This window comes from Belonocnema kinseyi, chromosome 1 (genome assembly GCF_010883055.1).
Source record: "Belonocnema kinseyi isolate 2016_QV_RU_SX_M_011 chromosome 1, B_treatae_v1, whole genome shotgun sequence".
In the NCBI taxonomy this organism is placed as follows: domain Eukaryota; kingdom Metazoa; phylum Arthropoda; class Insecta; order Hymenoptera; family Cynipidae; genus Belonocnema; species Belonocnema kinseyi.
The window spans coordinates 88,123,016-88,136,137 of NC_046657.1; the positions used below are offsets into that span (position 1 = coordinate 88,123,016).

At 31.5% G+C, this 13,122-nt stretch overlaps 1 protein-coding gene across 4 annotated transcripts in view; it reads right to left on the reverse strand.

The window, feature by feature from the left end:
• Positions 1–11,929, reverse strand: part of LOC117168707 (serine/threonine-protein kinase 3) — a 25,271-nt gene extending 13,342 nt beyond the window's left edge. The window contains exons 1-6 of one of the 4 annotated variants that reach the window (XM_033354412.1): positions 11,584–11,929; positions 6,348–6,428; positions 5,944–6,124; positions 4,595–4,822; positions 4,107–4,428; positions 3,862–3,995 (exon numbers count right to left, since the gene is read on the reverse strand). In XM_033354412.1, coding sequence (XP_033210303.1) covers positions 3,862–3,995; positions 4,107–4,428; positions 4,595–4,822; positions 5,944–6,124; positions 6,348–6,428; positions 11,584–11,597 — 960 coding nt within the window. In that variant the 5' untranslated portion in view covers positions 11,598–11,929. The remainder of the gene's footprint in view (positions 1–3,861; positions 3,996–4,106; positions 4,429–4,594; positions 4,823–5,943; positions 6,125–6,347; positions 6,429–11,583) is intronic. The other 3 variants (XM_033354420.1, XM_033354428.1, XM_033354437.1) reach the window with 3 other exon arrangements.
• Positions 11,930–13,122: the final 1,193 nt, after the last annotated feature.

Here is a 13,122-nt window from a genome sequence, read left to right on the forward strand (position 1 = left end):
ATTTTTTTTTGTTATTTCATTAGCCAAACTTTCAAAAAATTTGTAAGTTTTGAGAATCAATAAATCCTTTCCAAAAATGCATTTCATATATTGTTTAAATTTGTAAAAATTATGTAACTTATTGAAAATAGTAATGAGATTCCATTTTTACTTGCATGCCTCACCAAATATATTTATTTTAAATAATGTAGCCTTTCAATTGACAGCTGAAAAGTTGTCACCGACACCCTAGTGTATAAGTATACTTCCGTGCAAATGAAATAAAGCGTATCTGCAGTTCCGATAAGTTATCTGTTAATTTTTCGAATCTTTCGAATTAGACGTAAATGTCCTTAAATCTGATAGTGTTTCTTGAAGATCCTTTTTGTAATACGATGTACATAATGGATGTTCATAAAAACTACGAAAATTATGTCTTTTTTTAATCACGTATTAAAAATTCGTAAAAATGACAGATGGCTTATCCGAATTGCAGATATGCCTTATTTAATTTACACAACAGTATTGGGATCTGAAGTCTTTGGGTGCGCTAGTGTCATGAACTTGTGAAACCAGGTAGCATTTTTAAATTGCATTTTAAATTGGACATAAAAACAATTTGACCGTTGTTTTACATATAGCAAAATGTTTGTTTCAAAATATGCAAAAAATATGAATTATAGACTATCAGAAATTAAATATGAATTCTAACCTAACTTTTAGGCTAGAATTTTTTAGATGGTAAATATTTCGTGTCTAAATTGATAAAAATTTGTTCTAAATTCAATTCCACGTTAAGTTAATTGAAGCTCAATAATAATGTGCTGGAACATATACACATACTAAAATAGTTTTGTTTTTGTTTTGACAAAAATAGTTTAAACATAAAACGTGTTTTTTGCTGTATACGATGAAAACTCCACATTTAACACTTAGTTTCCGATCAATATTAAATGTTTTCATTCACTAATCATTTTAAACTATGCAAAACAAAATACAAAAATTGTTTTTGAGCACAAATTAAAATGCATCTTAAAAATTCTACCTGGTTTCGCTAGTTCACATTTTGGCCACATTGAAAAAATAAATAGCGTATTGCAGCGCAACGGATCACAATACTGCACTTACAGTTATGCAGAAGAGTTCTACGGCACTGATTGTTTTGAAGTTATTTTCTAAAACTAATATGGATTTTAAGATTAAGAAAAAAAACAAGTCCCGTAAGATAAATGCTGCAGAGCTCTACCGCACATCCTAAGTGTATTAGAATATAAATGCGCAAACTCGTGGCCGTATGTATAAAGCTTTCCAAAGCAGTACACGGCAATGTAATCTTATATCGGTAGCTTAGCGGCAAAGCGAACAGTGCACTGCTGATCACGCACGTCTGATGCATAATATTTTATATTCGGATTGGAAATGGTTCACACGGCCCTGACTGTTTGCGTTTCGAGTCTCTGGACTTAAGAGCAAGGCTAGTGCAAGCCACGCGCAAAACTATTCTACATTCCAGGTTCCATTGTAATTATATATTCCATTGTAATAATATATATTTTTCATATTGAAATTTTTCCTAAAAGGAATTGATTAGTTAAATATTCTGTTATTTTTTTCTAAGATGCCATTTGGTTATTTTATGTCGATAAGAAATCATTAAATTTTCCAGCTCTGCTAAAATAACTTTTATTACTGTGAATTTCTATTTTTAATTCTAGGGAAATTAAAGGAAGAAAAAATTTGGAACAGGAAAATAACTATTTCATTTAACACTTGATGAGCTTAAGTAAGAGCATACACACTGTTTACTCTTTGGCATTACAACAATTTTCCTAATTATTAATACGTTTAATGTTTTAATCAGTTAATATTTTTAAGGATTAAAAAATGCTTATTTTCCTGTTTAGAATACTTCCTGATTTAAATTTGTTTAGAATCAAAAATAGGAATTCACGATACTAAAAATAATTTTTTCACGGCTAGAAAATTTAAATGATTTCTTATCTATAATATGAAGTAACCAAAGGCATTTTGGAAAGAAATACAAGACTAACATTTAACTTACCAGTTCCCTTTGCACATTATATTAATAAAAAAAGTATGTTTCTTCAATTTTAGAGATAAAAAAAATATTGTCATTTTAAAGCTCATAAGATATAAGAGTCTCGTCGGAAATGTTCTTCACATTATAATTTAACTAAAAACTAATTATTTTGACAAAAAAATTGTAGTTTGTTGAAATAACGACTAATTAAGTATATTTTTAATAGATTTTTGCTTCTATTTTTAATTTTCTAAAATACACAATAAAGCAATCTGATAAGGATATAATTTTATATGTTCCAGGAAGGGGAACAATTTTCAACTATGAACTACTATTCATATCTTATGCCATTTCCGACTAAAATAATGTTTTTAATCGTCGAACACGAAAAAATCGCTTTTCTCAAAATCGCGTGTAGTACGATTTCTTTATTGTAAAATGATTTGATGAAACAAATCAATCCTTTCTTCGACCGTTGATATTTATTGATTTCAAATCGTAGATTTCAAATTATTTATGTCTTACGGTCCAATCGTAAATCGAAAAAATAAATATGTGTCAAAAAAACATGTTCTTCGAAACTCAGATATTTATTTAATAGAAAAAACTCCTTTTGAAACTTCCTGACGTTTCGGTACACATGCGTACCTTTTTCAAAGGTTCTTAAACCTGAGTTGATGATAGTTTAAAATAGTCAAACAGATCAATTTTCAGTCAAAAAAAGCAACATTTCAGTCAATTGTTTTAAAAAAATTAATTAAAATTTAGTCATTTTTAGAAGTCTCAAAAAATTTTTTCGAGACTTTAATCGATTAGAACTACATTTTTTAAAATTGTACGAGAAAACAAAATTGTCGTAGGTTAGGACGGACGAACAGAAATTGACAGTTTCAGTTTTTCTGAAACTGGCAATTTCTGTTCTTTTTTTGACTGAAAATTGATCTGTTTGACTATTTGAAACTAACATCAACTCAGGTTTAAGAACCTTTGAAAAAGGTACGCACGTGTACCGAAACGTCAGGAAGTTTCAAAAGGAGTTTTTTCTATTAAATAAATATCTGAGTTTCGAAGAACATGTTTTTTTTTACTCATATTTATTTTTTCGATTTACGATTGGACCGTAAGACATAAATAATTTGAAATCAACGATTTCTTTCTTCCTGAAAATAACATGAGGGAATCTCCGAATCAAGTACAAAAGATAAACTGGATGTGCAAGCACTTTTGAGTTGCAATTAACTGAGGCTTGGCGTATCCTTCAAGCAAATTCCATCTTCATTTTTAGTCTTGAAAGATACGAATTTCCGAGATATTGCACAACTTATATCTGATTTTAATTCTTTTATATTTACTCTGAGAAAGCACATTAGACATGCAATCTGAATATCTTGGTTCGAAACCCAGCAGAACTAGAGAAGAACTTTTTCACAACTTAAGAACAAAATAAATAATTAAATATTGATATAAGATCATGTAGGAAATTATTATAGAATCTTCCAAGACTTCTAATTACGATGGAATTCGCTTGTAGGAGGTTGTGTAAAATTGAATCTCTTACTCTCCGCAACTTTGTGGGTAATAGCTCACCAGATCAGCAATCTTAAGACCCAGGCTCGAATCCGAGTGCAGCTAAAATGGAACCTTTTCACAACTTAAAATTAAAATCAATATTTAAATATTGATGGAAGACCATGTAGACAAAAAAAAAACGAACATCAAATATGAAAATTCAACACCCCGCCCTTGAATACCTAACCCAACCCAAGGCCATTTTGCACATCACTACTACATTGGCATATTAATGCGCGACAGAAATTAAACCTAAAATAAATCATAATTACCGAATCTTCTCCATTATTCTGACCCTTGATTGCCACGCTGTTAATGACATGGGTTCGATGTGCGCTCTGCTTTTCCCGGATCTCGTGTGTATCAGCGATCATTTGACTAAGAATACTCGGCTGTTTGGCATTACCTTAAAACGAAAGTTGTATATATTGCAACATGTAAAAAAAAAGGATTTCTTGCAGACTTCACAGAATCTGTGATGTCTGCAAGTGTTACTTGTGTTTCGGAATGTGACTACTACCTATGAACTCATGATTGAGCAATTCCGTGGCGGTGGCTCTCTCCTCTGGATTTTTAACAAGGCACCCACTGACAAAATCTATGAATTCTGGACTCCACTGATCGGGTTCCCTGAAACTAGGAGGTGGTTTTGTGGGGATCATGAAAATTGCTCTCATCGGATGAATGTCGCCATAGGGAGGCTTCCCCTCCGCCATTTCTAGTGCCGTTATTCCTAGAGACCAAATATCTGCCACGCAGTCGTATCCTATTTCTTGAATCACTTCGGGTGCCATCCAAAATGGTGTGCCGATCACGGTATTTCGCTTGGCCATTGTATCCTATACAAATAACATTGTATCTGCAGTACGGGTAGAAGTAAATAACAAACATCTTGATCAACTGTATGTAATGTTATATTGGAAAATCTAAACCTTTTCTTTCTTGGCTACAGAAATCGCAATATCTTTGACGGGTATAATTCGTTAATGAAGTAATATATGTTACCGTTAATTGACCAGCAACGCCAAAATCAGCCAGTTTGGCGTGTCCTTCATTATTGAGCAAAATGTTTCCAGCCTTAATGTCCCTATGAATTTTTCGCCTCAGGTGCAGATACTCCAGGCCCTTGAGCGTGTCACTAAGAATCGTGGCAATTTCATCCTCCTGAAGAGTCTTTTTCCGTAACCTCATGATATCACTCACGGATCCTGCTCCACAGTACTCCATAACGATCTGTATTTTGAGTAATTGTATAACAACTAGGAATGCGGTACATATTAATATATGCTTTCAATTTTAATTATATTAATATCTTTAGATAAAAAACTATTGTATGTTCATCGTACACAGAAAATACGTATGATTTCTAACTTTTTTCATTCTTGAGGAACGGCCCTAAAGTATTAAATAATCTAAAGTGCGAAATGAATAACTTGAAAATGACGATAAATCCTTTCCATGCAATGGGGAAAACTTTATGTTGCTTTAAGAAAGTTGAAAGGTAACTTTATAAGTTTTCAAATTGACATACACTAATAAGTTGTTACAGTGACATGATAGAAAAAGTCGAGACAAAAGAACACACACGAAAAGCCAGCGGAACGTAGACAGATAGATTATTATTATATATAATTAAATGTGGGCGTCCGCTTTAAAAGCGCCCTTATGGCCGGTCTCGAGTTACGTATATGGTCATTTTGTTGTATAACATTTTGTTGTATGTGCCCATGTATGAATTATCCTAGTTCACACAATATCAACTTTTTTATATTTCACTAATTTCACAACTTTTTCTATTTCCGATGACCCTACGTCGAGATATCGTGTCAGCCAGTTTAAAACAGGGATAACTTTAGGCTGCCGTCCCAGTGATATTTACATTGAAAAATAAATGGCTGTATTACCTTCAAACTTCTTCTTTTATCTACTAAAAGTTTGAAATGAATAAATTAATTTTTCTATGAGAAAAAAATGTTTGAAAAAGTCATTAAAAATGACAGACTGCCCCCTTCACAGATTTAAAAACATATTTTTAAAATTTTACAATTAAAAAATAGCAAGTCAGTGGTAAAAATATTGATTCTTAAACTCCTTTTCAGTATTGATAACAAATAAAAAGGCTACAGGACGTTTACATAAAAAACTGATCACTTTCTAACATTATTCAGTTCGTACTTGTAGCGTAATACCGATCTTCCCTAGACGTAATTAATGTTACCTAAACTGTATTTCACACTTGTATGAAATCGGCTACGCATAATATATTACGAAAAAATCTTGAGGCTTTTTGAATATGTAATTTTAAACACTTCAACTTGTATAATAATAATTTAAACGGTATATATTCTACGCACCCATAAATCCGTATTCTTGAAGTAGCTTCCATAATATTTGACAACATACGGAGAATCACACTGTTGCATTATGGATATCTCTTTGATAATCTCCTGTAAATCTGTATCGACTGGAACTTGCTTGATTGCAAGTACCTGGCCGCTTTCTTTGTGGAGTGCCTTATACACAGAACCATATGAACTGTAATCAAAATTTTGTTAAATAAACATTACATAAAAGAGTTTTAATAAGTGAATGCGTATAAGAGTATCCTCGAATACATTTTCTCAAAGTTAAAAATACGTTTTCATAAATGGACACGCAATAGAAAATAAAATGTATACTTAGTTTAATAGTTAATAGTTTATAAGCGAACTGTGTTGATTTTTTGTTTTTCATCCATAAAACGATTATAAGAACTTACCCCTCGCCTAGCTTGCAAATGATGTCGAAAACTTCTTCCGGTTGCCTCGTCAAGCTCTCTTCCGATAATTTCTTTAATTCACTGGAAAAAAAAACAAATAAGGTATAATGAAATGTTACAACTAAAATGAATTGATACTTAAGACCACGTTTAAGCCACATTTATCAGCATTCGAATTGAGAAACCAATAACTCAAATGGACTTTCCGTAGTACAGACAAATGAAAAGGAAAGAAAGCGAACGATTGTATGCTATGGAGAATCCATTTGCGTTATTAGTTTTTTGGTGAAAGTGATGAACAAAATTGGCTAATGTTACGCCTGATACTCTTCCGTATATTATAATTATAACATCAGTAGAATATTGCGTTATTTAAAAGACCTGGATTTTTTAAATTCTATCAAGACTTCCTGTAAATTCGAGATCTATCAGAAAGGTCCTTCTTTAAAAGAAAAACGCATGTTAAAATAAAAACAGTATCATAGCAGCTATTTATTTCATTTAAATCTAAAAGTTAATCTTATCACACAGGCAAATAAAATATTTTGACACGTCATTTTTATGATATAAACGTAGTAAATCTTTAAATCTGTCACGTATCTCTAAAAATTCAACATTAAGAATGTGTCTGCATTGGTAAAATATTGTTTCCATCATTTGCCTTAGGAACTTTATTTTTGTAAGTGATGTAGTTTCGACTGTGATATCTGATAGATATTATATACGCTTTTTAGATACTTGCTGAAAAAATCTTTAAGTTAGGCTTAATCTCACTGTTAAATAAGGGTGACCGCGAAACTTTATTTTCAAAATTCCCTGGATTTTCCCTGACTAACTTTAATTTTCCTTGTATATAGAAAACAAGTGCTTTTTCTGAAATAGGTACTAATTTCATTAGATGTTTGCGAAAGTACAAAAATTTTTGAATTAGTTTTAAATGGGATATCTAAATTCCTTCCTGAGCTTACGTTGTCTGTAATTTTTGTTGGCAAGCTTCACGTATTTTGTTATTTTCTCACGGAGAAAAAGTGTTGGGTAACTTGTATAGTTTTTTCATTACTAATTATATGGATTTCACAGGATGAGTGACAAATAAGTTACGAGACGAAATTTGTTGTTAGGTTATTTATTAATTAAGAAGGTGCGTTAATGCAAAAAGGGGAAAAGTTACTTTAAAATATAGCGATTCCCAGAGCAATTTCGAGATGCCTAATATAAATGAAAGAAGCTTACAGAATTGAGAGGATTTTTTCCGTACTCGATGGTAATGCAATCTTCAGCATCGCTGACATTGCTGCGTCACTGTCCCACAATATTCTTTCGAATTATTAGCACTGATTATTTATATTTCTTTAGGAATCTATTCATTATACATAATATATTATCGTTATGAATCATATACTATATAATTCTGGAGTTGAATCCAAAAAATGTTGTTTGTTTTGGGGTATCTCATTTGTTTTATGAGATACACTATATTTATTCCAGTTTTAAACATTTTAAGCAAAATTTTAAGTATCTGAAGTCGTTGTAGCCTGTATATTTGGAATTTCCAGCTTTCGCGACGGTAATTTCAAAATTAGAAAAGTTCATTTTACATTTGTAATCCTTGGCTCTAAATTTGACCAGCTTGAACCGCATTCCCTTTACTTCGAGTATGGTCAAAATATGCCGACTTTTTGGCACAAGTTCTCCTACTTTTATGGGAATTAATATACATATATTAATCGAGATTCGGGTAGCCCGGTTACTGATGGTTTGAACGCATTTTTGAGTTATAGTGAGTGGAGGTGCACCAGCAAAACTCGTAGTCATCACACTGGCAACCGTCACAAGGATGGAGACGGCTGATATTTTCAACCAATTTTAAAGTTTTTTTTTTAACACAAGCAAAATAAATTCTTCAGAGATCTGCGAAATTCGATTCTGAAAAAAGTCACAGATTCCAAATATCGCATGAAAAAAAAACGAAAATATATCAATTATAATATTTTTCGTATTTTGGCCAGTTTTTCTCAGCTTCTAAATTTTGTGAACATTTCGTCGCAACGTAACTAAAGTTGCATGCGAATTTTATGCTCGTGAACCACTGGCTTTCCATCAGGTCTTACTATAAAACTTATAGAACTTGGAAAACACATTTAGACGTTCATCTCATTTCCAAAAATTGTCAAGAAATTCCTAGAAGCTACTGTATACGAAACACGATGTCAGTGCTAAATATGATATTAAAGTAAGGAAATGAAAAGAGAAAATCATGGCTTATCGTAACGACATACCCCAACTTTTCAACATTGCCTAAAATTAGATCTAAACAAAATTATGTTCTTCATTCCAACCTATTGGTTGACTTTCATGAGACACAGTACCGTCCAATAGTATGAAGACGGCTGTTTTTTACGTTCGCTAAAATGCTCATAATATTTAAACTACCCTGGAAATTGTCTGTAAAATCAGAGAAAAGTACTGTTAAAAATCACTGCTGAATTTGACACGCGATTACTCGTTCAAGAACGGAGCGAGAGCCTTTTTTAAATTTCGAAAGTAAACTTATTAAATTATGCTTCGAATGAGCGCTAATAGATACTTTAGACCTTTTGAAATTGAAAACTCTGAAATTTATACCATTTAGTCTTTAAAATCTGATCCTTAATTTAAGCCAATAAAATTTACAAATGTTTACGGGTTCTCGAGATACGACTAAAAACGTCCAAGTTCTAAATGTGTCAATTTTCAGTCAGGAGTTACCGCTGCCGACCGCAAGAGCAGTGATCGTAAAGAATTTCATAAATTTTAAATCTTTTCTCTCAGATTTTGTTCCGTAACTTCAACTCTTGCTGTGATTTAGGATACTCATGGGAAAAAACTGAAATTAACAGGACGTAATCTGTGAAATGTTATCTTTGCGAGTGCAAATATAGCTTTGATTTTCTCATGTTCTTTTTCCACATTCCACGGCCAGAAAAAACTTGACAAAATTTGTTAGAATTTTCGCCATAAGTTAAAAAAATTCCATGGAAACATATCTTTAAACTGAGTGCAAAAATAATGAAAAAGGTCCATCTTTTTTTCAATAACTTCACACAAAATTAGTTCAATGAGGGGCGGCTCACGGCTCTTTTTTGTAGAATTTTTATGTTTTTTGGTATTTTGAAGACCAATTTTTATACTTCGATTTATAAACATTATGATCATTTTCGCGAATATCAAAACACAGCCATTCTAATAAAACTGTACATTTTTTGATTTGCGACGTTCCAAGTCAAACAATTAGAAATTAATACAATTAATTGATATCTCTTTTTTCAATCGTCTTTTGCTTCACATGTAGAAGACAATAATAGTATGCTATGCACCAAGGAAGCAAAGTATTATTTTTACGGCCGGGAGTAAGTTAGCAAGAACGAAGCTAAGCCTATTTAATGCTAACACGCGGACCGGTAAGAAGACTGCCTCCTCGGCATACACGATAATGTATGTGTAACAACAGTATAGTCTCCAGTTTTTTAATGAAATTACATCTCACGCTTGAGGTTAGTTGAAAGGGGCAACTAATGCGCAGAGCAGTGAGCATAAGTCGAAATAACGAATTTGCAAGCGCATACTTGAAACAGAAATTTCTAAAAATAAGATTTTCTAATATCATGAAATGGACCATGTCTATAGGTTCACCGACATTCGGCAAGCATATAGACAAACTATTGGTGTGCCTACCCGATAAAAATAAACTAATTAGGGCGAATTGAGAAAAAGACGATAGAAGCTCCCATGAATCTCGCTTTACGACAAATACAAATTGGATCAGGGTGTGAGTTCGTATAAATTCGGAAATAATTAATTCATTATTCATATCTTCTATGCGTCTGAATTCGGTGAAAGAGATGTAGTAGAATAATTCATTTAAATGCGTTAGCACGAATTAATTTCAGTATCAGCCAATTTATTTTAATTAGCGGGATTTGAATTCAAACTCGAAATCGCGCCCCAATTCGTAACGGCGAATTTCATCAACTTTTGATTTTTTTAGTTAAATTAGTAATAGAAGAAACAACGTCCGGGATATAAAGGATCTGTTGCAACTGTTTAACCAATAGTCCCGTATCTCAGTGGGAGTGCTTTGGACTGATACACGATTGTTAACTAGTTCGAGTCTCGACGCATGCACTTTTTATTAATTTTTTTCGAATTGAACTTAACTACACATTTAGATGAATTCATATGCACTCAATTAGAAAAATTTCAATTCATCCTACTGCGCCTCAATGAACTTTAACGAATCAGAAAACAAGTTTTGGTTGATTTGAAAAATGATAATTCGCCCTACTTAGTTTTTTTTGGTTTTGTTTTGCTGAGTAAATACTTCGCATGAGATAACTAACCATATTAGACAAATGTTGCAAGACATTCTGAAAATGTTTTTTTTCTTTTAATGAGACATCGGATATTCTAAAGATGTTTTCGAATTGAGAATCCGTATACATTACTTTAACCTATCGTTTGAATTTGCACCTCTTCCGGATATAGAAATACTATATCTGGGTCTTTAGAATCCAAATGTATTTTTAACATAATTTCGACAACAAGTAGAAATAGGAGTTTTTCTCGTGAATGGTACAGTAATCCTAAAATGAAATTCCTTATAATTGTTTGAGTTGGTCTGCTAGTCTAAATGAATAAAAATCAAACTGTTCTATTTTTGTCCTATGTAAATTGCTTATTGATTTCGAAGCCGATGCAGTGAAACTATTATTAACTCACACATATTACACTAGCATTAGAAAAAAACCATGTGTAATAAAATTACTTTAAAAAAGCATGTATTAATAAATTGCGTTTGACGGTATAAATATACGCAAGACACCAAAGTAGGCGAGAAATTGTGTCAACACTGGTACAATCTAAATTATTCAGATAAATTAGGAATATAATAATCTGAATACGTATATTGCTTATTTGCTGTATGCGGGAATAAAAATAGACTAAGAAATGTTAGCTTTCATTTGAAAATTTATGTCAAATCTCTGAATAAATTCATCAGGGGACGAAATGCAGGTTAACAAAGGAATAATAAACGGACTAAAATAATGATTAAAGTCTAATCTGAAAGGAGTGCTAAAGAACATTCTAATGTTTATTCGCTGGACTAGATCCAAGATCTCAAATTTTTCGTGGTTCATGTGCAAAAGAACCACAGGCTGGACGTATTTGGAGATTTAGAGGAAAAATAATTAAATACCTTTTTGAGGACATCTTCACTTTTGGTGACAGCGGCTTGCAATTGCATCAAAATACATTCGGTTTGTATATAATTACACAAATAACGTAATGCGGAATAAACTAATGCTGAGTGCTTGTAATCATAGTCTATTTTAATTATTTAATACACATTACATTTTTCAATGATAAATTAATGTAACCACAAACCGAAACATTGGAACGAACTTCTGCTATTGTACAGATGGCGCGGTGGTCGACAACATTTAGACTTTCAAGGAACATTAGAATTTGCCATTGCCAACAGTCAATGACGCTCAGGAGAAAAAAATGATTTGAATATAAATACAATTTTGTTGATTTTCAGTACGGAGTATTTTATTTTGGCGTTCTGTAACCTAGGTTAGGTCGTAAAGCAGCTCTAAGCTGTATTTCTGCGGTTTTATGGGTAAATAGTAGTCTGTGACGCAATCAAAATTTGACCTTGTAATGTTCATTTTGTCCGTCTTTTTTTTTGTTAAACTAAATAAGTTAGTATATCAAAATTTTGGGAGAAGGAAGAAAATATATGAGCCGACATTCGTTGGGTCCCTTGGAGTAATTATTTTTAAAGCAAAAGTAGTACTTTTAAGTTTTCCGTGACTGCCTTGTAGCAAACGAAGCGACGGAAAAGTTTGAAGTTGGAAAAAGCCCCTAGCGCCGCCACCTTCCTTTTGTGAAAAAGTCGCAACTTGTTAGATAGATCAACTCAGATCGACAGCTGTGAATACTTAGTCGGTAACACGGCTTCATTGAAAAATTATTCACATAAAGAATTAATTATTAAAATACATTTAACTAGAATACTTGAAAATTTTGGTCAAGAAAACAATTTTTTGAATAAGGCGATTAACTTTCAAAACAAAACCTCATTCTCTACAAAAAGAAAGATTTTTTTTTTAAATAATTAAATTTTAAATAAAAAAAAATAGTTTTAAACCAAAACAATAAATCTTCAAATGAAATATTTAAACCTTTAGCGAATTCGACGAATGTTGAAATAAAAAAGATCATTTTTCAACCAAAAATTGACTAATTACATTTTCAGTCAAAAACAAAAAAAAAAGAATTTGTAACCAAACAATTGAATTTTTTACTAAAATTATAGAAGATTCAACTGAAATAGTATTTTCATTTTTAATAATAAACAAATTTATTTTCTACAAAAAAAGAAACAAATTTTTAAGAAAATAGCTCATTTTTTAAGCAAAGAAATGAATTTTTAATATAAATGATGAATCTTCAATAAAAAAATTAATTTTGAATAAAAGAGTTTATTTTTCAACCAAGCAAATTTGTTTATAGCATAAAAGATGAATTTTTATTTAAAGGGATGAATATTTAACTGGAATACTTGAATTACCAACCGGAAAGAAGAATTTTTAAACACTGAGATTAACTTTCAAAGAAAAAAAATCATTTTCTACCAAAACAAGTAGGTTCTAGATTTAAAAATGTCGATTAACTCTTCATCAAAATTAATGTTTTTATTTAAGATTCATTATTTATATTGAAAATTTGT